General features: G+C 38.8%; 1 protein-coding gene across 2 annotated transcripts in view; it reads left to right on the top strand.

Moving 5' to 3' along the window:
* The window catches only part of EPHB1 (EPH receptor B1), a 1,597,777-nt gene that overhangs the window by 1,471,468 nt on the left and 99,587 nt on the right, over positions 1-26,722 (top strand). For both annotated transcript variants that reach the window (XM_044070446.1, XM_044070447.1), the window contains exons 16-17: positions 3,349-3,504; positions 9,370-10,455. In XM_044070446.1, the coding sequence (XP_043926381.1) occupies positions 3,349-3,504; positions 9,370-9,478 (265 nt within the window). In that variant the 3' untranslated portion in view covers positions 9,479-10,455. The remainder of the gene's footprint in view (positions 1-3,348; positions 3,505-9,369; positions 10,456-26,722) is intronic.

Genomic DNA, 26,722 nt, shown 5'->3' with positions numbered 1-26,722 from the left:
AAGTTAAAATATAGGGAAGGTATAGTTTTCCTGAGCGGAGTAGTTAACTGTATAAGTAAGAGGTAGGTGTTAGGAGAGACGTAATAGATAAAGTAAGATGGGAGGGCTGAGGTGGTTATTTCAATTAAGAGAGAGGTAATAGATAAAGTAATTAAGGAGGGATGAGACAGAGTTATATCAATTAACAGTTACAAGGGATAGGATGACTTAGGGAGGTATAAGTGTAAGAGCAATGGGGTGGGTGGGATATGGGGGTAGAGTAGGGGAGCAAAGTGGGGCAGAACCAGTCAGTAGATTGTGTGGAGTCAATCAGGCCTTCCAGGAAGCTTATCACCAATGTATCTCAGGCAGATAAAGAACACATTATTATGGGTGTTTATGGCTTAATTTATACAAATCCAGCTATCCCTTACTCTTGAAATCAGAGTCTGCTATACACATTTTTAGTAGATAAATTAGGTTATTAAATACGTTAGTTAAGCAGAGATCCAGAACAAAGCTCAGCAGACTAAAGCAAATCAGTCACTGTATTATGTTGCCATCTAGTGGCGTAAGGGAGGAAAGACCTCAACTTTAAGGTTAAGCAAGAAATTATTCTATGTGGGAGATAAAACGGCATAGGTAAGTTCCGCGAGTGTGCTGGCCCGGTTCAGAAATGGTTGTAGCAAATTTAAAAAAAATAGAGACACATACAGCGAGTCTCAAAGATTATCAGCTGTAGCCAATACTGAGAGGTTTGAGGGATGCGTCCAGGTGTCCACAGTTTAGTAGACTGCATTGTAGCTTCTGAAAAAACAAGATACTTGTGGGAAGTCTTACAGCAGAGGGGGGGACAACCCGATTAGCAGCGCTGGGCTTCCAGGCTAAAAAGGAAGAGAAAGAGGAAGGTTGTGAGTATTGGTAGGAAGTTCATACAGGGAGAAGAGTGAGGCTGTGAAATGGAGTGCAAGGGTAGGTATGAGGACAAGAGAGTAGTCAATATAGAATATAATCAGTGTTACATAACCCAAGACATAGCAGTTAAGCCACAATCCTTAGTTTAAACATTAAGCTGCACTTTCTTTTTCACCCTACAATGAGTAAGACAGTAACAAACACCCCCTCAAAATGTTCGCATATACATATGTGATCAGTGACTAGTGTTTAAGTGATTAATGATTGAAGATGACTAGTGTTTAATTAACTAATGTAACTAGTGTTTAATTTGATTAATGATTGAAGATGATTAGTGTTTAAGTGATTAATGATTGAAGATGATTAATCTTAATATTCAGCATACACCAGCATCTAATGATTGAATTTGATTTTATAAACAGTCTGGCACATATTATGGCTCATGAAGATGCTAAGCACATTATATAGGAATGTAAGTGCTTTCAGCTTGTTAAGAGTAAGACAGTAAGTCAATTTCACTAACTTTGTATTCCTTTATATGCTACTCTTATATTAATTATCAATCGATTTGATCTGCCTCCATCCCAAACCCATCTAAGAATTCCTTGTAGGCTAATAAATGCCCTCAAATGTCCAGCTTTAGATAACACTTTACTTTGACTTACACTTCTCAGAGTCTATGGTTTGAAGATGCATTCTTTAGTTCAAGTCAAATCTTTCTGCACTTAGGGTAGGTGGTTATTCTCTGTCTGTGTGGGGCTATCCTATGGAAGTAGGTTCCTCACATGTTTTGTTCATAGGTTTATAGATAAGTACTAGGGTAGCTGCCTTTGTGGGCCATTTTATGCCTTGTCAATTTTCCCTTCAAAGTTGAGAATCAAGTCCTGTACCTTGTGCCTCAGAGGTGACCATCTTAACCATTGTACCACCCCAACCTGTTGAGTAGTTAGATGCGTTTCATAATAAGCATTAAAGCTGTGCTTAGGTATCAACTTCCAAACTTTGGAGTTGTAGTTCTTTTGTCTACCCATCTACTGCTTCTTCTTCTCAGCCCTTTAATTCATTAATTGCCTAGCTTTGCTTACAGTGTCCAACAGTGATAGAATCTTATCCTGTACAACTAAACATTTTCCTCCTCTTCTTTCATTCCAGTTGATTATCTTTCTCTACATTGCCAATTTATCCTCTTTCTACACTGTAGAACCTACTTTTATTTCTCTTGCTTACACTGGTAGAATATACTTTTATTTTTCTTGCTTACATTTTCTCTTCAAGCTAGTCCCTCCCTTTGTATCCCTGTCTGTACTTACCTCCATTGTTCTCTCAGTTGTCTCCTCGATCAGCCATATCTGCTCTAGTTTTGAACTACCCTCTTCTCAATTTACTTCTTTTTGTTTTTTTTTTTGTGTTTTCGTTCCCCTTCCTCCCTAGGTTTTCCCCCTAATTTGGTGATTTGATCATTTTGTCATCCTTACTTATGCAGTGTTTTGGCTCTTTGTTTTGAATATGTTGAAGTCGCTCCTTCTACCTTTCTATTAAAATGAGTCTAGCTTGGATTGATAATATGTATGTGCTACTTGTATCTAACCTGCCCTGTTTTTTGATGATGTTTTATATTTTCTTAACCAGTGTGTAGTTGGTAAATTGTATTTTAACTGTCAACCATAGTCCTTAATATTTCTGTAAATTGTCTTGTATTCTGGAGCTTTTTTCCCTGGACCGTCACTTAAAATGTGCTGTGCCCAATGAACCACCAAATTAACAAACCAACATAAAAATAAATAAATAAATAAATAAATAAATAAATAAATAAATAAATACCCAAATAAAGAAAACACCATTCTCTGACTGTTCTATTGGACTGTTTGCCAAATACTGTTAATTACTATTAATTGTAATTATCTGGATGAAATATGCTACAATTAAGCAATTAAGCAATAATCCATGACTGGATGTTAGTGTCACAGAATTTACCCACAGATGTTGTGGTTTGATAATGAGGTTGATTCATTCTTTCTGCTTTTTTTTGGGCTTGGACTTGTCATTGTATATATATATATATATATATATATATATATATATATATATATATATATATATATATATATATATATATATATATATATCTACAGCTAGATAACTAGATATAGATATATAGATATAGATATAGATATAGATATGTGTGTGTGTGTGTCTGTGTGTGTGTAGGGGAAGTTAATGGTTCTACAAGGTATCCTGCTGACCTGCTGAAATAAGTTCCCTGGCATTTAGACTTCTGTATAACTGTGTTGATTGTAGGAATATTTCACAAAATAACATGGAAGATATTCACATTCTTTCACAGCCAATAATGGTGTCACCCGTTTTCTTTTTTGACATGTTTCATACATTTATTCTTTTAAAGTTAGAAACAGTCTGTCCCTTGGATTTAGAATTCATGTTTTGTCATTACAGGCCTTCCCAGCCTCTCTTGGATCGTTCCGTTCCTGACTTTACCACTGTTACCTCAGTAGAAGACTGGCTGACTGCCATAAAGATGGGACAGTACAGGGACAGTTTCTTAAGTGCTGGTTTCACCTCACTTCAGCTGGTAACACAGATCACCTCAGAGTAAGTATGGTAGTACCACTAATTTGGTACATTTTTCACTTAAGTCAGAAAAAACACATGGGCACAGGCATATATTTCGGTCTTCCTGCATGCACAACTCTATATACAGGCACATTGCATAAACTGTCTCATAATTTGTACCTTTCAAAAATGTCCAGATTTTTGTCTCATATTTTTGATCCGATCCTCATAAAATCTGTGTTTTTCTGCCAAATCACTGAGTAATGCAGTCACTACAAAACAGCAGACAGTTGAGTTTCGGACTTCATATCCTTCAGAAAAATTCATGCTAATGCAAAACTGAACTTTTTAAGTTTATAAGAACCGTATTTAAACTCTATCCTTGATTTTGGCTCTTTGCCACCAATTATTTTTGGTTTTACCCAGAATTCTAAAGCAAAGAAGTTGAGAGGTATACCTTATGTATGACTGCATGTATTTGCATAGACATGCAACCTTCAGGCATGAATAGCTGTATGTACCACCAACATGATTAGCATTTGGTATTATCACATTCATAGTCTACTATCTTACATAACTCAATGAACTAGCATATGGATATACCTCGCCTATTCATACATTGAATCAATCCTACTGTCATGCACATATACACCCCACTTTGTGAACATGTGTGTGTGTTTACACATATGTGTGTATATATGGGTCTACTTCATTTGATCAAAAGACCATTTGACCAAAACCCATTTGATCGAAATTTCATTTGATCGAAAACCAGTATTCAAGGCAGATAACAGGGATTTGTCCCCCTTCCCAATGTCGTGCAACCCTGGAGTTGGTATATATAGTTAGGGAGGGTGTGGGGGGGCACAGATTTAAAATCTGTACTTTTTGTGTTATTTTCTTCTTTTAAAGGAAACTAGGTGGGGGGCTTCACCCCCCACACCCCCCTTACTATATATATATATATATATATATATATATATATATATATATATACCAACTGCAGGGTCGCACGACATTGGGGAGGTGGACAAATCCCCTTTGATCAAATGAAATTTCGATCAAATGGGTTTAGGTCAAATAGTCTTTCGATCAAATGAAGTAGACCCGTATATATATATATATATATATATATATATATATATATATATATATATGGATCTATCAGATAATAGAAACTTCATTTGGCTGAATCCTATTTGACTAAGACCATAAGACTTACATTTCAAAATACTGAAAAATCACTTGATTGAACCCATAATACTGAAATCTTACAATGCTAAATTTCAACATATTGAATTGTAAAGTGGACGATATAAAGCCAGAATAGCTGGGGAGCTATGCCCCCCACCCCCCAACTATATATACTAACTCAAAGATCGTACTACAGTGGGGAAAAGGTATATGCCCTTTTCCATACTGCAGTGCAGTCCTGGAGTTAGTATATGTAGTTAGGGGGGGTGTGGGAGGCACAGCCCCCCAGAATGGGGGATCTGGGCAATGTAGCCCTCCACGTATTCTAGTTTTATATTGTCCACTTTACAATTCATTATGTTTAAATTTAACATTGTAAGATTTCAGTATTATGGGTTTCAGTCAAGTGATTTTTCAGTTTTTTGAAATTTCAGTCTTATGGTCTCAGTCAAATGAGTTTCAGTCATGTGAAGTTTCTGCTGTCAGGCACAGATATATGTACTTTCACTTGCACATATCCCTTCATCATGTAAAAATCTCTGTGATGGCATATGCAAAGACCCCCCTGCAGTCATAAAAAGCTTTATGTACTGGATTATACTTACAAATTTTCTCTAATGTAACACTACTTGCCTACAGATGCCATGTCTTAACCACAGTACAACCCTAATTATTTATGTGTACACAAACACACTCATCTTTCTACTTATGGACACAGACACACGCGTACATAAACACATGCAAGTACACCACTGCACATGCACAAATCATTGCATAGGTACACATGTGTGAATTCACTTATATCTTTGATGTACACAGGTGCGAATTTACTTACATCCCTACAATCCTTCTTGCAGATATAAATATAAATGTTCATAATCAGCCTTCTTACAGTTTCTCTTACTGTTAATAGACATGCATGTGTTGGCCTGCACGTTTACATAATAATCAAACATAATGTCTAGACATAGCTTCCCTTAATAGCCTTGACTCCCAACCCCCTAACAAAACCAATTAGTTTAGTACATCTGGTTGACTAGTCACTTCATAGCAAAAATGCAAAATCTTTTTTTTTTTTTTTTTTTTTTTTTTATATGGAGTACTCCTATATTTCCCATGTGGAGGACTTCACCATTTACACTCTCTTTTTTATATGTAGTATGTCTATGCTTGTACAATCATAGAGAAAAGAGAAACATCCATTAAGGATGACAATAAGAATGCATTCACTCTTCCATTAAAACAATGGTAGAGATAGTCAAGGAGTAGTAAAGTCAATGAGGTTTTAACTCATTGACTTGTTGTTCATCGGGTTACAGTCTGTCATTTTTTAGGAAAGCCACTAGACTTATAAATGTGTAAACCTGCATTCTTTAAACCAAAGCACATGCATATATGAATGTCATACCACAATGGCCTTGCCTTTTCTTATGCAGCATGGTGTATACTTATGTGCAAATGTATATGTATGCATACCTTGTAGTTGTAGAAATCCAGTTACATGTACACAGACACTGTTCTGTGCAGCTGAATGTGTAGATCCATACAGACACGTCAACACACGTGCACATTAACATGCATATACGCATGTACATATACACAGACACATGTACACAAACACATGCAGACATGCATATACACATGTACATATACATAGACACATACACAAACACATGCAGACCTACATACATACAGTATTGTCATTTCTTTCTGTTGCTGTATGCTATATCTGTACTAAAGCATGCACTTGTATATACTTATATGCAGACACACCCTGAATACATATGCAAATGAACTGAGGCAAAGACTGCCACTTGTAATGCAATAATAAGTCTTATATATGACATACAGCATGTTGTCATCTACCATACAGTGATAGAGGGCAGTCTGAAACATTTGTCATAAATGTGCTTTCATCAAGGGGTTTCCATGGTAACAATCTCAACACTGATAGAATAGCTCAAGAGGTTTATCACCATAGCATCATAGTGAAAAATGCACAGGCTGATGTAATGACAGATAATCAAACATAGCTCTTTGTTGTACACAGCCTCTGTCACTGCAATAGATATTGTATTTTCATTCTTCATTCTCAGCCTGTTCTGTATTGCTAGTGCATATTATCGATATGTGAATCACTGCCGAGCTGTTATGCTTTAACCTGTACACAGATGCTGCAATAAACAGTATGCTCTAACTACTGTAGCATCAACACATGATTTTATCCATGAAAAGTTTTCAATATGTATTGTGAATGCCATACTGTTGCAGTTGCTCAAACATGACTGATTTTTGCAGGGTGTCGTTCATCACACCAACAAGCTGCGAGTATGAGTAATATGACAGTTAAAGCACTGAACTACAAAACTGTAGACCTGACTTAACATTATAGTTTGAATTTAAGAGGAAATTTTAGCACATTTATGCTGCCTTTTTTGGTGAATTTAACATTCTACATTTCATCTTTCCAAACTATTCTTTACTTCTTGCCCCTTTTTCTGCATGTGTCCTTCCCATTTGAATGTTCCATGGATTCTCTGCTTGGTCTTCTTCTGGTAGCTCATTCATAGGTCCACCGAGGTGAGTAAGTACTTTTGCAGAATTAACAATTGTTAGTCCCTTCAGTTTACAGTTGTATTTGCATTACCCTCTGTACATCCTGTTCAAGCAGACCCTTTCACATTTCAACAGCAGGATGTTGTGTACCATTGTAATATCCCCTAAAATAGTCTAAAATCCTGAACCCTGCTGATCATACCAGACTCTGTTCTTGTGGCTTTACTTTGGACTTCTTTTAGCAGCCTAATTTCCTTTTTTTGTATGGCCTTTATAGCTGTACACAGTACTCAGGGTTTGATCTAAGCAGGACCTAGAAATCAGAAGCAATTTTGCATCTTTGCTTTTGCTAGGGGCTTTTGGTGCTTCTCCGTGTATGTGGTTTAGGTGTGATAAACACCCACATATCCTTTCCATCATCTGTTGCCATTGGCTGCACTCAGCACAGCTCATATATAATATCAGAACTGTTGTGGTACAAATGCAGTCCTTTGAATGTATCTGCAGTGAGTATCGATGCCATACTTCTGTTTATCTGGACAATCCTAACACTCCCATCTTCAACTGCTGCATCTATCTTTTTGGTATCTGCAAATAAGCTGATACTGTTGTTGTTTCCTGTTTACATGTTTGAAATGAACACGTAGAAGAACAATGGACCAAGACCTAGCCCTACAATACTCCAGCAGTTATTATATTCATTCATAACAATGAGCTTCTTACCACAGCCATTTGTGTGTTAACCTCCAGCAGTGCTGCAGTCCAGACTCTCACTCTTAGTCCTGTCCCCAGTCACTACAGTCAAGATCCTCAGTGTCAGTCCTGTCCCCAGCTGTTTCTGCAGTCTAAATCCTCACTTGTGACCCTCTGCCATTGCAGTCCAAACCCTCAGTGTCAGTCCTGCCTCCCCAGCTGTTGCAGTCTGAGTCCTAGTCTCAGTCGTGTTTTCCACCTCTGGTGTTGCCTATATAGCCACCTATGCGACCTGTGTCACTTACTTTTTCACCATTGTCAATGTAACCTGCAGCTGTGTCATAAAACTGGATGAGGTTCGACTGATAGATCCTTCTTGCTGATATCTCCTTCTAGCTTTTTGCCCATGTTAGTTGTTGTCTATGAATTTCTCTGCTACTGCTTTTAGGCTAATTAATCTGTAGTTCCTCATAATTTCTTAATCCATCCCTTGCAAAACTGTAGTGTTTTTGTCATGTTTCAGTCCTAAGGCACCTTCACACTAGTCAGTGTTCTGTTGAAGCTCTTTAGCAAGAGATTTGCACTGTACTGGACAGATTTTGTAGGATCCTGGGAGGCAGCCCATCTGGTCACAATTTTTTATCTTACCTTATTTGAGCTGGTTTCTTTTCTACTTCTTCCCATTGTGTTTTAGCTCCTGCCCAGTATGAATCTTGCTCTACTGTTCCTTATTTGAGACTTGAGGTAAAGTATTCATTCAATATATATCTAATATACTTTTGTTCTACTACTTCACTGATACATAAGGGTGGCTCAGTGATGCAAGGATAGGCTTCTCACCTCACAGCAAGAAGCTCGCCAGTTTGATTCTCAGCTGGGGTGCCATCTGAGTCTGAATGTTCCTCCTGTGCTCATGTGGGTTTCCTCCAGGTGCTTCAGTTTCCTCAGACATAGTAGGGGGATTTGACATTTTTTAACTGGCCATAGGTGTGAGTGTGTGGTATGGAAAAACAGCCGTGGTTGGGCTAGCCACCTGGTGCAATGAACCTTGGCTCAAGTTGATTCTCTCTGTTGAAGTGACTTCCTGACCCCCATGTGTATAAATGGGAAAAGGATTATGGTTGGATGAATGGATGAATGGATGGATGGATGAATGGATGGATGGATGGATGGATGGATGGATGGATGGATGGATGGATGGATGAATGAATGGATGGATGGATGGATGGATGGATGGATGGATGGATGGATGGATGGATGGATGAATGGATGGATGAATGGATGGATGGTTGGATGAATGGATGAATGAATGAATGAATGAATGGATGGATGAATGGATGGATGGATGGATGGATGGATGGATGGATGGATGGATGGATGGATGGATGGAAATATACATGCAGTCTATTTACCTATTTAAAAAAATAAATAATACATATATCTTTTGTTGCTTCTTTACAGGGACCTCTTGAGAATAGGTGTCACACTGGCTGGACATCAGAAGAAGATCATGAACAGCATTCAGTCCATGAGGGTACAGATGAGTCAGTCACCAACTCCCATCGCATGACAATTTGCCTTCAGTGGTGTTGGGGGCAGGGGGACTGTGGTGTACATCTGAGAATGCTCAGAAGAATGAACAGGCCACAGTCCCAGCTGACTCTGTGATTAGCGACTCTCCTTTTTCTGGAGGGAATTTCACCATTCCTGCTCATTAGCCAAACATACTCAGTGCCATGTGACTCAATCATTAAGTGAACAAAGATCTTAATCAATGGAGTTTGGGAGACCAAAGTGTCATTCAGTCCCTGAGAAGTGAAAGCAAGAGAAAAGGTGGATATCGCTGACCTTTTCAATAGGAGCTGCACATATAAAGCTTGAAAGTAGCCAGTAATTTGCTGGATCTTTTTTTTCTGTTACTGCTTGAATATTTCTTGAAGTTGATTGGCTACATAACGTGATATAATAACGCAGCATCACTGCCAAAGGACCACTGTTTTTGCTCAGAGTGGATCCCAAATTCACTATATCTTCATATTGAAGACATTGTACAGATTAATTTGTTTGCTTGCATTTTCTGCAAAGTAATGTAATTTTTTATTAAATACAAAAAAGACATATATAAATTATAGCTCTATGTATCTATGTACTGCAAAATGGTTGACTTCAGACATTGACTAAACATTGGTGGTTCATGCTTTTCAATGGAAGAAGGTCGATGACTGTGCTTTTGGCTAATTTGCAGTTTTTGGAGCATCACAGCCTAGGGAGACAACTGCTTGTGCAAGAAAGCATAGGAGTGGAGCTCACTTTCCAAAGCATTATTTGCCACTGTGTGCTGTTGCTGTGCTGTGAAAGGAACTCCATTCATTTCTGCTGGAATAAAATGATATGGAAGAAGGAATATCCTACACCACTGTGCAGAATATGCTGAAATCCCTGAAAGCATTCAGTAGCACATTGTTTTCACTGGATCTGGCCTGAATGCAGGATGCTGTTTTCTCTTGATGACATGCTAGTTTGAGGCTTTTCTATAGGGATAAGGAGGTATGTATTTTTTCAGGCTCCTTTATGTGCGATGATAAGCAAATATTAAAAAAAAAGGCATGACTGCTGATAGTTTCTTAAGTTGCTCACTGTGTAAGAATACTTCATCCAGGCTACTCAATCAGTTGTTGCAATTAAATATGTGCATATCTGTTTTGTCCAAAGTGATTAATTGTTGAGTATGACTGTAGTGTTGTGTAGTATATTGTCTTAGAATAACAGTTGAATCTGTATTTCAATGTAGAAAAGGGTGTTTGGACGCTACTAGCATAAAGAATCACACAACTGCATGTGCACATGTAGATAGAAAACACACACATAGTCTCTCACACACACACACACACACACACACACACACACACACACACACACACACACACACACACACACACACACACACACACACACACACACACACACACACACACACACACACCCACACACTGGGAGGCAGTATAACAGTATTTTATTGTTTAATGCTGCTAGATGTAGAATGCCTCAGATTGTCGCTTTTATACGATATATGAAAACAATGGGAACAGTGACCTGTAGTAATACAATGTTAACTGCTACTCTTGTGGGCAGAGATAGGGAAGAAAATAAAAACAGGGGGGACTCACCAGATCAGAATATTCTGGGCTTTGTTAAAATATCCTTGTCTTAAAAGTGTTTGACTTCTGCAGAGGGTATTTGTTTTTTTGTTTTTTTTTCTTTTTTTTCTTTTGCACAGCTTGACAGCCAGCAGGCTAATTCAAATAATGTACAAAAATAAATTTTGATTATGTTAGCAATGACACAATTCTACAAACTATTGCTTTTTAACAGAACTCCCAGAATGAACACTGTTAACTATTTTGACTTACTTAATTAAACCAGCAGACCTACTGGATCTCACTATGCTTGCTATTAATATTGGGAGACTCTACATACCCATATATATATATATATATATATATATATATATATATATATATATATATATATATTAGAAAACATTGTCTGTTACATCAGAATGTTATCTAATACTGTAAACAATTTTGAACAACTTACTCATTTTTTAGTGGGAGGAATAAATATCCTAGACCTTATTACACATCAAACGGATAATACAGTGCAAGTTGTCAAAACTTTTTCAGATGATATAAGAATGTAATTTGGTCTTGATAAATGATCAAAAGGAACCTTTAAAGCAGGAAATCTCCAACACCAAGAAAATAATTTGGGGCAAGAATATGAACTTGAGTAAGAGGGAGTATATAAATACTTGAGAACTGATGAAGGATCAACAATAAAACATGAAGAAATGTGAATTAAACTTAGGAATACTTTAGACGACTTAAATTAAACCTGAAAACAGTGTTGACATCTAGGAACAAAATTCAAGCTGTAAACCAGTTTGCTCTTCCTGCCCTAACTTACAGTTTTGGAGTGACTGACTGGCCCCAAAACATGTTAGATAGATTAGACAGGAAAACAAGAAGGATGCTTCATGCTCATCAAATGTTTTATAAAAATCAGCGCATTCCAAGATTATATATTCCCCGTTCCAAAGGAGGGATGAGCCTCCTTGAAATTGATTATATTTATACATCTGCAATCGTGGGACTGTACACATATCTGCTGACCTCACAAGACCCAAACATAGTGAAAGTTTTGAAACACGAGGAGAATAAATGTAAAATTACTTCTCTGTTTAGTCTAGCAGAAGCATATTGGCATCAAGCAGGAATGGAAATCATACCATAAGTAGATCAAAATCAGGTAGCAACTGAATGTGCCAAAAAAACAGGTAGCAACTGAATGTGCCAAAAAAAACAAAAGAAAGAATAAAAGGTGAAGACCAGATGAGAAGGCAAGAAATGTAGAAAATACATAAACATAGTTTCAAGTATAGAAAACATCTGGAAGATTCTCATATTGATAAGGAATGAACACAAGAATTATTAAGGAGAGGTGAATTCAAACCAAGAGATGAAAGATTAATATTGGCAGCCCAAGATAGTGGGCTATGTACACATTGGTTTACAAAGTCCATCGAATATGAGGGAGAAACAGACAAATGTAGGTTTTGTAAAACAGAATTGAAAACAGTTGCACACCTCGTTGCTGGTTGTGCCATACTAATGACAGAAGGACTGTATACTGAAAGGCCTAATAATGTGGCAAGACTGTTGCACTGAGGATTGTGCAAACATTATGATATTGAAGTGGCTGAAAAACACTGGAAGCATCAGCCACAAAGCATCATAGAAAATGATGAATTCTACATCATGGGTCTATATTATATAAACAAAGTAAAATCTCGACTCATCTTTCATCGATCCCTATTTCCCAAAGCTGCACAACATCAAACCGTCAAATCACAGATTTCTTTCCAAGTGAAAGAAATCGGTAGCCCAAAAGTGCACCACATTAAAACAAACACTTTAAAAGTAGGGGGCTTTGCCCCGACACCCCCTTAACTAAATATACTAACTCTGAGATTGCATTACAGTCGGGAAAAAGACAGATTTAACAAAACGGCCAACGAATTTCTTTCCCTTGGAAATAAATCGGTGATTTGGCCATTCAGTGTTGTGCAGCTTCAGAAAAAAGAGGTTGATCAAAGGTGAGTCGAGATTTTACTCCGTTTATATAATATAGACCCTACATCACATGGGATCACCCATTGCCAAGAGTTCTAAAGACAGATACTAGAAAACTGGATATAGTGGTCTATGAAAAGAAAACAAAAGTAGCATTGATCATTGAAATTGTCACACCCAGTGACTACAGTGCCTTGCGTACAGAGAGACACAAAGTCATAAAATATCAGGATTTGCAGGCAGAAATGAGAGCAGTGTGGAAGAAAGATATCCAGACAGTCCCAATAGTAGTAGGAGCAATGAGTCTTATAAAACAGAATCTACAATCATAAGGAGTCAGTACTGGTCACATTGCAGGATGCTGCGAAGAGCACTTCTGACTGACATCAAAGATTGAAATAATACTAATTTCATGAACCCAAAAGGCTTGAAGAAATTAAAAAAGTAAAATAAAATAAAACATAACTAAGCATCTGTACCATTTGACAGTTCAAAACATTTAGCCTTGGTTGTTCTCTTATCTCCAGCTGTCAGTGTAGTAATGGCACAAAAATTATCTGCAACCCACATAAGCCTGATTTTTTTATAAAAATCATAGCTGACTTTTTAAGTTGACTGTGTGCTGTTTCTCTTTATCCCCTGAGATACACTGGTGCATTTTAGTGAATTATATTTAAAAGCACTAGGGCAACACTTAATGTCTAAAATGCTTGCAAATATTTAGTCTATAATGAGACACAGTTTTAAGATGATGTTGAGGAGGAAAAGGCATGTGTCTAGACTATTCAGATATTCCCATTAACATCAATTAAAATTGTACAAGACGAAATGCAAACAACTTAAAATGAGCATTTGTGGTGCCTGATACCAAATGTGAACATGAGCTTTCTGTTGGTAAGAAATCAAGAAAACGTTTTACTGGTGTGAAAACAGTCATCTCAAAACTCCTTCTGTTGTAGGACTCTTAAAATTTGTAAGTAGCTAGATTAATGGTTTATCATGAAAATGTTCAATAATGACATATAAAACCTCTAGACAGTAGGCCCAACCCAGTTTGGTTTCATCAAGGGCAAGTCATGCCTACTCAGTGTGAATGGCTTCTTTGAAAAGGTCAGCAAAGCAATGGATGAGGGCAAAATGGTTTACAATGCCAACCTTGAACTGGTCAAGGCACTTGACACAATCCCTTATGTAACCCAGTGGATTGCCTTCTGGCTCACAGACAGGACCCAGGAAGTCAGAATTGGGGAGTCCACCTATACAAAGAGCCCAGTCACAAGCAGAGTCCCTTAGGGATTGGTCCTGGGACCGCTCTTTTTTGGCATTTACTTCTCAGAAGTCAAAGCCAACATCATTGGCCCCTGGCTGGTTAAATTTGCAGCTGATTGCAAATTAGGAGCTGTCATTGAATCCCACACCAACCCAAATGTTCTCCAGGTGGAACTGACACAGGCAAACAAATGGTGTCAGAGACATGGACTAAAACTAAATGCCAAGAAATGTATAATAGTATCCTTCAGGAAGTCATCCATCCCTGGTAATTATCATATTGACAACACACCCCTAAGAGATGACCCAATAGTCAGTGACTTGGGGACACACACAGACAGTAATCTAGCCTTTGACCATCACATGTCTGCAATAGTGGGGAAATCATTCTATGTTGTGCAACTTTTAAACAAAGGGATGGCATCTAGGTCCAAGGAAGTCATCGTACCACTATATTTGGCATTCATAAGACCTATCATTGAGTACAATACCCCCTTTGGAATGTACCTAACTGGACATATCCAATAGTTGGATTACCCACAGAGGTTCCTCACTAAAAGAATACAGGCTTAAGTAGCATGTCCTGTGCAGGCCACCTCAAGGTTCTATCCCTGTATTTTGTCTCCTAAAGGTTATTGAGGGGAGTTGTATGCCTGGCATGCAAGGCATTGGCAGACTCCACTCTGATGAAATTCCTGCGTATCTGCAAACAAACAGCACCAGAAATTCTAAAGATTAAAACCTTTTACTGTGATATTAATAGGACCTGCTGGAGAGACAGGTATGTATCCCAGATACTATTCCTTCTATGGAACAGGCTTCCCATTCATGTGAGCAGAGTTCTTCCCTAACCCAATTAAATTGCAATTTGGATAATCAGATGGGGAACACAAAATTCATCCCTGGTTTGGCACCTATGTCTCCAATGGACACAGGCAGCCTGTAAATAGTTCATCTCCCAGGACCCTGCTTGTAAATGTTTCATCTCCTGTGCCCCTGCTTACACCTATCAATGGTAAGAAAACTCATCAGAGATATAGGATTCAAGACTAGGCTTATAAAAGGCATACTGGTTGTTAGCCTCTACACCTCTATGAACCTATGCTGAGGGGCAGTCAACAAGTATTAAAGTTTATTTGTGTTAATCAACAGGAATTGGAAGTCGTTAAACATATAGAAGGCTTGGGCTTTCTCATCCAGCACAAATTAAACATAAGACCAGCATTGCAGTTAATAAGAATAAGCCTAACAAAATTTATGTTTGATGTTCAGATTGTTCAACTTCAGGTAAAGTATGGTTCTGTGGGGTCTATATTAGATAAATGAAAGTTTATCTAAACAAACGCTGCAATGATCGAAAATCCTGGACCTCAAACTCTCAATTGTGGGGGCTACGCCCCCCCACACCCCCCACTAAATATCTATTCCAACTCCAAGATCACACTACAGTGAGGAAAGGGCAAATATTCCGGTCTTCACTGTACCACAATCTCACAAAAACCATATCGAGGTCCTGGATTTTCGATCATTGCAGCATTTGTTTAGATAAACTTTTGTTTATCTAATATAGACCCATTCTGTGTAGATTGTGCAAAATCTTAATACAACATATCTTTAAGTGATGTACACATTTCTGCACATATTTACAAACTGAGGTATATCTCATAGAATCAGTCCTATGAAAATTTATTAAGAGAATAGTACTGATAAAAAACAAGGGCTGTCAACCTCATTGATTGGATGCAGACCATAAAGCATTAATTTATAGCTTAAAAGGAGAAAACTGTTTTGAATTTAGTGTTATGAAAACTGAAGAATCAACAGCCTTGCATGGGACTTATGTTTATACAGTCTGCAAATGACTTCTCCGTAGTTTCACAGAATTTGTCATCCATGTAAACCACACCACTAATAGAGGCACATTCATTAAGCAATTATTCCCAGTATTTGGACAAGATTTCCTCAAATGTCAGGCAATTGTAAGAAATTTGCCTGGTTAAAAATTGTGTTGAGCAGTGACCAATAGATTAGTGACTTGACATTTCATTTGATTTGAAGGAATTTGTGTTAGCTCATCTTTGACCTAGAACACAGTATCACTATACTGTGAAGCTATGAACTTTAGAGCATTGCTTCCCTAAAAACAGCACATTTTCAAATAATTTTGTCTGTAAAATATATTATCTGTAAATTAAAGGCCAATATATGCCCATTCACAATCAGGTAAATAAATGTCTATGAACAGCATGTGTATCACTGATAGGACCGCAGGCACGATTGGAACCACACACTTATGAGTACTGGATACAGATGGACCATACAGATGAAATGCAGAGGTGTCAAAGGACAGTGTAAACATTTGGAAATCATATATACACACGCACGCATCCATATATATATGTATATGTATGTGTGTGAGTGTGCATTATTATATATGTACCTGTGCACAAATGTATTGTATTACACTGTCAAGAAATATTGATATATTTTTTCTTCACTTTTTCCTGAATCTTGAGATCGTTTGTTTCTAAGTAGCTGCTTCATCACTTTAAAGTGATTTTTACTCCTTTATAATTTGCGATGTTGCTGTTATATGGTAGCATGGTATGCTCTCTCTATTCCTTACAAGTCCTGGATGTTTTTAACCAGTGGTTATAATGTTATCAGTTTCAGTGTTTTGATATTGTGGTGGGAGATTTGGTGAACTTCAGACGGATGTCTTCTTTGCTTCATTTTGCAGTGCAGTTCACATATTACCCTTCCTGAAAAACAAATACATAGTTTAGTGCAGCCAGTCTTAGATTATGGGTTTCTTGGACCTTGTGCTAGAAATATATCAAAGGCCAATTTATTTTGTGTGTCAGGAGCACAGGATTTCATAATAAATTGTGAGTGGAAGTAAGAGGACCTATTTCAGACTTTGGCCTGGAGCTGCAGCTGTATCTTCCCCCTTGTTAATCTCTTCCTGAATGCAGGCAGTAAAATAGGATGTTTCTGAGAGGTGGGACGAAAGTGGAGTACCTAGAAAAGCTTACAGACTCAGGGCTAGCATGCAAAATTTCACAAAACAATGACCACAAGTCAAGATTAATCCCTGGACCCTATAGCTTTGTGTCAGAAATCTTAGAATTGAGCTACCATGGTGCACCTAGTAGAGATACTAGACATACTATGTACTGTTACTGTCTGCCCTCCACACTGTTGTGTGTCTGTGCAGTTGGTATATATAAGTTTGTACTGTGCAGGTCGTCCCCATGCAAAAATGTTTTTGTTTTTCTTTTATTATTGTATTTTTTTCTGTGATATTTAATTATTGTTTAGTTTAGAAAAATCAACCAAATGTAACTCATTGTCCAATGATTCAGTTGAATATAGGTGAAGCAGCATATAAGAGGACATGGGGCAAGTAGAATAAAGTAAGTGAACAAGAGGAGAAAGAAGTTGGGAAGGAGGGAACAGTATTTGAGTAAGGAGCCGCAGTAGTGTAGGCTGAGATGCAATGGGACATACCAAGTCATGGGCTCCATTTGTAAAATAATGTACTCTGTTCAATGCCATTATGGAAGCACTGGTATCTTATAAACAGCGCTTCTTTTTTCTAGCTACCAAACATGGTGGCACTGCTGCATGGTAGAGAGACAGGAACAGACAGTAGTTGATGATTACAGGCAGGAATATAGAATGAGGGCGCAATCAAAGTGAGAGCAAGTCGAAGCATATAGAAGGGGAGGAACAGGGGCCTAAAAAGAAGGGAAGTAGAAGAACAAATTAAGAAAATGTATATGCAGAAAGATGACAAATACAGGAAGACAATGGCCAGGTAGGGTTAGCATCCCTGGAGGCAAGGAGCAAGCAGGTATGACACTGGGGACAAGGAGACAGGTAAACCTAGGCACAGCAAAGTAGATTGCTGGTGTGACAGATTTGGTTACTTGAGGCATTAGGTGTAGGAGAAAGAGGGAGGGAAGAGTTTAATGATGATGAAAATGATTCCTAGACTAACCCATACAAGAATGAGTCGTATAGTGATCATGCAAGTGTGCCGAGTTGCCAGCCCGATGCCCAACCTTCAGTGAAGGCATGCCCATTCACGTATGTCTTTCGGAGGCCACTGGACTGTGGGGAGGACATGCAGACTCCACACAGAAGGCACTCCAGCCGTGAATCGAACAGGAGAACCTTTTGCTGTGAGGCAACAACGCTACTGTCGTACCACCGCGGCTTGGAATATGTGGGAACTAATGATTTTATTTATTTATTTTTAAATACTTATGAAAGCTAAGTCTAAGTACATTTTCAGCTATGACATGGGCTCAAGATAAAAACAGAACTGTTTAAAGTTACGCATATGCAGAAAACTAATGCTGAGTTTTAGACAAGTTGCAGCCAAAAGAGGGTATATTATATTGTATACAAAGAATTGCATGAAAGTAAGCAGATATAAAATATCAATATCATGTTCTGGACAGGATTCATACTAGCACTTACAGCTGTCTAACTTATAATATTTAAGCTCTAGTTACCAGTGCTGATATATGCAGGACTATAGATTGTGTACAAAAAAGCAACCAAATGAGAAGAGCTCAGCCAAGGGACTGTCATGTTTATGCATTAGCCCTGAAGCAGTCATAAACTAAGGTAAGACAATCTCTCAGTTTCATTTGATGACCAAATAGAGTATATTCCTTGCAAATTTCATCTGGGAGTTTGATCCAATGGGGGGATATGGTGGGTGGGAGCTATTTTAGAATAGGCCTTTGTACCAATGTCTTTGCCATGTCTGCCCTAATAAGACTAAGAAGATTGCTAGAAGGTGTTGTAGGTGAGCAGTGGAGACATCCAAAGATTTGGTAACATTTTCCTGGGACTTGTCAAGTAATATTCTCAGAGGTGCTACTGGTGCTGAAATCCAGCAGTTTCAGAAAGGAAAGGTCCAGGGAGATATTCATCATAGGGTTCATTGCTGAAGGATTGCACAATATGATGGAAGCATGAAACATAAGTCTTCTGAACATATCATTTGTGGGAGTCAGACATCCTTGTGACACAGAACTGTAACTTTGTATTTTGTGACCATTAGAAAGAACCCATCTATATAAGCAGTATAGCTGTGCGCACTATATAGATATATATACATACACACACATATATATATATATATATATATATATATATATATATATATATATATATATATATACATATAGGTTCATAGGTTGGTACTAGGCTATTAGCCCTATGGCATATACAAGCCTAGCCATAACAATTCCCTGGCTATTTCTTCCCAGAATATTTATTTCCCTAGTCTCCTGTCTAGCAGCGTGACTGACATGATCCCCGGGGTGAATTTCCTATCTCCCGTCCAATCATCAAGGTTCCTTTTGAAAAGGGCCAAAGAGGCGCTCAGCTTGACATGTATGTGCAGTCTATTCCAGAGTATGGGAAGTCTCTGGGTCAGGGACCTATCCCTCCAGCATGTTTTATTCATTGTGATGACCAGGTTTAGAACCCTGGAGCATGTGAGGGATTGGGATTTCTTTAAGTGTAGCATGTCCAACAGCTCTGGGTTTGCCATGGCCTTGTATGTTAAGCAGAGATCGACTCTGAGTAGGTGATATGTGACAGAGTATAGCTGGAATTTTTTAGACGGTCAGCAAAGGGAATCTTGTTTAGGCCTGTAATTCTTTTAGTGGGGTATTTCTGTGGCCTTTCCAGTTGTTGCAGATGTCTTGTGAGGTATATACCAAATGGGGCATTGTACTCTATAACAGGTCTAATGAGGGGTGAGTACAGTGGGACAATGATCTCCTTTTTTCTGGATGAAAATCCCTTAATGATGAGGTGTGCCACAGAGAAGGATTTCCTGACTGTTGTGGCAATGTATCCAAAAACAAGCAAGCAGAGAACATCCACGTGGAATAAAATGCCATAAAACTTTATTTTCACCTGTGTCCCTAAGTCCCTTATCACACTTGTTGTGGATAAGGGACTTAGGAGGAAAAAAGGAGGTCATTGTCCCACTGTACTCATCCCTCATTAGACCTGTTATAGAGTACAATGCCCCATTTGGTATATACCAAAGTCCCTTATCACACTTCTTGTGTTTAGTGTACTGCCACTTATGTGGTAATTCATGGGTACATGGTTTTTACCAAAGGGGATAACTATACATTTCTTGGCATTTAGCTTGAGCCCATGGCTCTGGTGCCAAGCATCTGTTTCTGTAAGACCCTTTTGTAGAATATCCACAACATTTGGGGATTCAATAATGGCTCCCAGTTTGCAGTCATCTGCAGACTTTCTTAGCCAGAGTCCCTTAGTGCTGGCCTGTACTTCAGAGAAGTAGATGCCAAACAAGAGCAGTCCCAGGACTGAACCCTGAGGTACTCCACTTGTCACTTGTCTTGAGTTGGATTTTGAGTCAGCTACTTTTGCAGTGTGGGTTCTGTCAGTAAGCCAGTTGGCAACCTATCGAGTGATGTAGAGATTAATGCCCAGCTTAGTAAGTTTATCTATGATTACAAAGTGGGAGATGGTGTCGAAGGCCTTGAAGAGGTCCAGATAGGCTGTGTGGACCTCCTTACCCTCATCCATGGCTCTGGAGACTGATTCAAAGAAGTCAGTCAGGTTGAGGAGACAAGATAGGCCCTTTACGAAACCAAACTGGGTGGGGTCCAGTGTTTGAAGGTTGCCAATGTCTTTGTTTATAAGTTCCAGGATAATGCGCTCCATGGCTTTGCAGATCAGGCTCATCAAACTGATGGGGCGATGGTTCCCGGGATCCAAGATGGATTCCTCCTTGTGTAGAGGGATAACAGTAGCTGTGCGCCACTCATTAGGCATGAAGCCTGATGTGAGGCTATGATTAAACATGACACTTAGGTGAGGTGCCAGTTCATCTTGTAGTTCATGTAGTACACAGCCCAGGATGTCGTCTGGTCCCATGGATGCTGTATTCTTAGCTTTGGAGAGTGCGTTTTTTACCTGTGTGTCCTTGTTTACTGGAATTTGGCAATCTTTTGATATTGAGATGGGCCCTTTAGGGGGTGACAAGGGGGTGAAGTTGGCATTGAATCGATCTGCCAGGATATTGGCAATATCCTTGGGATCAGTATATTTAATGCCATTCTCTTATAGGTCAGAGGAGATCTGAGCATTGGCATTTAGATACTTAACATAATTATAGAATGTCTTGTGGTTGTCCTTGGAATCTTTGGCAATTTTATTTTCGTAACTAGCTTTGGAGGATTTTATGAGGGATCTCAGCTTCTTACTGAGGCTGGTAAGGGAGTATTTTGTATCCTGGGATTTTCCTCTTTTCTGCAATAGTTTCTTCCATCTGTTGTATAGTTTGTTTATGGCAGGGGACCACCAGATTGGCTTCCTTTTTTGGAGGAGAGCATCTGGGTACTATATGGAATGGCACGTTTCATGCACGAGTGGATGTGCAAGTACAGTGCCTTAGTGTAGGATTCAGCAGTCAAACTTTCAATTCCCATTTGCATGGGTGTCATGATGCGTGTCACTTCTGACTTGAGTAGCATGAAGTTGGCTTTGGAGAAGTTTTTTATGAAGGTTTCCCTACTGGGGGGTAGGGGTGGGATGTGGACATCAAGGATGATTAGCTTATGGTCAGACCTGACCAACGAGGGGGTGACCACTGGTGTGGAGCATTGATCTCCCATGTTGGTAATGACCAGGTCTAGGATATTTGAGCCCCTGGTGGGACTATGGATTAATTGATCCAGGGCATTGGAATTTATGAATTCCAAAGGTGCTGGTACCCGAGTAGTTTTCCCAATTAATGGCAGGGTAGTTGAAATCATCCAGTATTAGGATGTTTGGTTGTATCTTAATATTTTCCAGCATGTTTATAAAGGTGTAGTGAGAATCTTGGGGCATGGTGGGGGATCTCCGCAAGCTACAATTTGGATTGCAATCTTACCTAGTGTTAGTTGCACCTGTAGAATTTCAGATGCATTGTGTAGGGCAATTAGCCTGGTGGTATGAATATACTTGGTGAATATGGACACTCCTCCATCTTTAGTGCCTCGGTCCTGGTTTGGTGGCCGAAAAGTGTGGTAAGAGTTGTAGCCTGGTATTGCAGGGGTGCTCTCTGGAGCCTTGAACCAGGTCTCAGTTCCTGCACAGATATCGATGTTCTCCATTTTTAGGAGTGCCTTGAGAGAGTGCATTTTGAGGTTTAGACTTTGAGCATTGAGTAGCATTACCTTCAGATTTTGTATGCTTATATTATTACGGTGGTGGTTTTGTCCTTTGAGCCTTGCCTAAAAAAGGCACTATATATATGTATATATACTGAATGCGTGTGTGTGTGTGTGTGTGTGTGTGTGTGTATTTTTTGTCACTGAATAAAACAGTCACACTGCTAACTCCACATAGCTCATCACTTCTCTCTTTGCATTCCTGTTAACTGTTTTCCCTACAACCTGTTTACTTTTTTTTTTTTTTTACGAGTTAAGTCCATGAAGCAAAAGCGCCTGAATGCTGTGTGGTTAAGTGATTTCCTCAAAGTTACATGGCAGGCAAATAGCAACTGGAATCAAACTTGGGGCTATAGGCAGGAGCGGCCTTAGGTCAACTGGTGCCATAGGCCCGGTGTCCCCATCCTGGTCTAGCTACACCAAATAAATACTGGAAAAGCGCCCCTGCTAGAGCGGTGACCTAGGCAGCCACCTAGTTGGCCTATGCCTAAGGCTTGCTATAGCTATAGGATAAAGATTATTAACCTTTTCAGATGTGAAAAGTAATATTAAGAGCACCAGACAACCATCCTCTGGACTACATTTAGCTCTTCTTGTGATGGTATTAACTTTATAGAAATCTGCACTGACATATTTGGATGCTCCTGAGATGATGTAGCTGTTATTTGATTTTTATTTAGCGTGTTGGGAATGTTGAACCATAAATGGCATAGCAACATCACTATTATTTACTGTGGTATTGTTCAGTCTTCTTACTTTTGTGCATGTGTTTCCCCAGGCTATATGTGGAAATATTTTTAAAAGATCAGCATACTTTTCTAGGCACGAAATAAAAGAACATATTTATGCAAAAAAAAAAATAAGAAAAGAGAGGAAAGATAGATAGATTAGAGAGACAGACAGATATATAGGTAGATAGATAGATAGATAGATAGATAGATAGATAGATAGATAGGTAGATAATTTAAAGGTAACTAGGGTTTTGCTGCTAATCACCTTCTGTAGAAAACATTAAATGGCCAGTAGTGAGTAATTATTGCATTAACAATATTAGGTGTTCTCCTAAGTATCCACATTCTCTGTACAGTCTGCTTGCCTTGTCCCTAGCAATAACTGCATGTACTTGTGCCTTAACACAACCCCTACAGCTGCTGTTATACATAAGCCACACCTCTATACATACTATAGGACTAGTACTGTAACATCACATGCATTTTACTCTGCCCACGTGCTACATAGTAAAGTTGAACGACACTGGTTTGGCATGAGGACAGAAACTTGCATTGCATTGCCATTGCTGTTCCTTAGTATTCTTTATTTGAAGTATGTAAAAGAAGTCCGTTATTATGTTAAATAAGGGGCATAGAGAGTTTGATGACAGTAAGGATGTCAAGGCTCGAGGAATGATGAAGAAATATTCTTCCTATAATCCCATTATGTTGGAAGGAGGGGTGTGGAGAATATAGAATTAATGTTATCGTTGAGGTAAGGGAGTGGCTAGAGCCTATTGCCCCTAATTACACATTTGACAGCTTGACGAAGAGAAGGTTTGAATACTAGGATCACTCTTACAGTACAAGTTTTCTCCCTCCAGTCCCTTGTAGAACCTCTACTGGCGTTTTGAGAGATCTAATGGTTGGGACAGGGTATGAGGAACACCATCTTGTTTAATTGACAGGTGCTTCCATTCACGTTCCCTGAGAGGGCTGTCAACCTCCTCTTCCCTGGGGGAGAGGACAGATAGATGTTGATTAGTTAGGTGATGACCTAATTATCCTCCCAGGATTAGCAGGCTCACTTGTTGGCTGATGCAGGACTGATCCTAATTTAAAAGTATCTATCACTATGGTAGGTAGCTATGCTCACATAACTTTACTTTCCCCTTCAAGCCTCATCTGTTAGCAAATTTTATATTAGAAAATCCAAGGCTTCTTCTCATCATTTTGTGGTGGTCTAAAATATCCCTTTTCAAGGGCATTTGAATTTTGGCTGCTCCAGATTGCAGTATTGGGGAGCAGTGATGAATGCACTATAATAATTCCTGTTGTAACTGTAGGATCTCACTGTGGAGGCCTTAGAGATGCTTTACAATCCATATATATATATATATGGATAAGATCAAGACATGAAAAGGTTGTTGCATCCCTCATGTTTGTTTGGCCTGTCTCAGGCACCTTTTTAATCTTGGTCTCACCTTCTTTACCTTCATTGCACATGTTTGGGGCCATTTCTTCAAATCATGCTATGGCAGAGGGCAAGTCTAGTGTTCAGAGTAGATTGTTGAGAGCCATTTTGTAATATATCCTCCATCTGTGGTCTCTGGCATCCACTGACTAATTTGTCTGAACCTTTTGGCCTAGATTTAGTGATTTTCATGCTGTTATGTCTTTCCTTTGAACTGGATGGTTCGGTGAACTTAAAGTTTCTGCCTGAAAAATGTTGTTTCAAATTATCATTACCTCATCTCAGTGGATTTCCACACTTAGAGCTGTTACATGTAAATAGCCTTACTTCTACTTCCAGAAAGGGGGGGGGGGTCTGTCAGTCTTCAGAGGAGTCTTTCCATTTTCTCAGCATTATTTTCTGATCTGTCTGTCAGTCAGTTTGTTCATCTTTCAATTTGTTTGAACTCTGTACCCTGGAAATCAACTATTGGTTGCATACCAACCTTTATTGAGAGACTAGATGGATGGACTATTTGTTTGATTCCTCTGATCACAGCACGGAGACTTATTATAGTTATTAAAGGGACCATAGCTAATTACTCACCATCTGTATTATATTTTGCCTCTTAAAGACTAACAGTCCCCTGGGCAGTTTGATGATGGAACTTTTTAAGGAGAGTAAAGGGGTACAAGTTGATACCTGTTTCATATCCTTCAAGAACATGGTCATAGAAGATACCTGCGCTGTAGTTACCTGCTAAATTCATCATACATTTGCCTGCACTGGCTTCTCTTTCAACAGTAACAGCGTCTGGGGCTATCATTGCAGCTCTGTTCACCCCTCAAATCTGTTTTGAGGATCTACATGGGATTACAACTAAGTGATCTACCATATACTGTGATCATTTCAATATGTGTGGACTTCCCTTATTAGCTGGTCTTTAAGATGATAGTTTGCTGAAGGTGATTTAGCTGAATTATAGTTTGCCAGAAATGACAAGCTGGGAGTGAGCTTCACTGATTTTCTATCATTCAAAGTGTAGGAAGCACATATGAGGGGCTATTTTCAATGAGAGGTTCCACCTTAAGTTTATATAATTTATCCCATGGTGCTATGGCTTTAGAGTTTTTATAAATTTAAGGGATGGGCTTGCCTTCCCTTATGGGAGTATTTCAGGTACATTGATTTTTTTACTGAACATTTTTATCAACATATCATGGAATTAATCAATCAGAATGTAAGGAACCTCCACTGGACCGCTCTCAGTTTGGATTTGTCTGGGGCAAGTCATGTTTACTCAACCTGGTTGATTTTTTTGTTAAGGTCATCAAAGCAATGGATGAAGGCAAAACAGTGCACACCTCATACCTTCACCTGGCCAAAGCTTTAGAAACTGTTTCCCAATTAGGCATGGTAGAAAAGCTAATTAAACTGTGAATAAGCCCTTGTGACAACCACTGGATTGCCAACTAGCTCACAGATAGGACACAGATTATTAAACAGGGAAGTTACATCCATAAAGAGACCAATCATCAGTGAAGTCCCCTCTGTGCTAGGAACTCTCTTATTTGGCATCTACTTTTCTGAAGTAAAAGCCAGTATCAAAGGGCTCTGGCTGACTAAGATTGCAGATGACTACAAGCCTGGAGTAGTCATTGAATCCCTAAATGACATAGCCATCATACAGCAGGGTTTCTATCAAATAAGTAACTGATGTCAAAATCGTGGTCTGAAACTAAAGGCCTTTTGGAAGTTATCTTCTCCAGGGAGCTAGCACATTGATTGTTTATAAGAAAGTCCTTCTAAATTGCACAGCTTATAAACAAAGGGACTGTGTCTAGATCTAAGGATGCCATTGTCTCCCTATACTCCACCCTCGTTAGACCCAACATTGACACAAATATTCTCCAGGAGGGGCTGACACAGGTAAACAACTGGTGTCAGAGCCATGGAGTAAAACTAATGCTAAGAAATGCATTATAGTGTCCTTCGGGAAGTCATCCACTGCTGGTAACTATCATA

This window comes from Protopterus annectens, chromosome 4.part1, assembly GCF_019279795.1.
Source record: "Protopterus annectens isolate FY-2018-M chromosome 4.part1, PAN1.0, whole genome shotgun sequence".
Lineage (NCBI taxonomy): Eukaryota > Metazoa > Chordata > Ceratodontiformes > Protopteridae > Protopterus > Protopterus annectens.
This window is presented reverse-complemented; position numbering and strand designations above follow the sequence as displayed.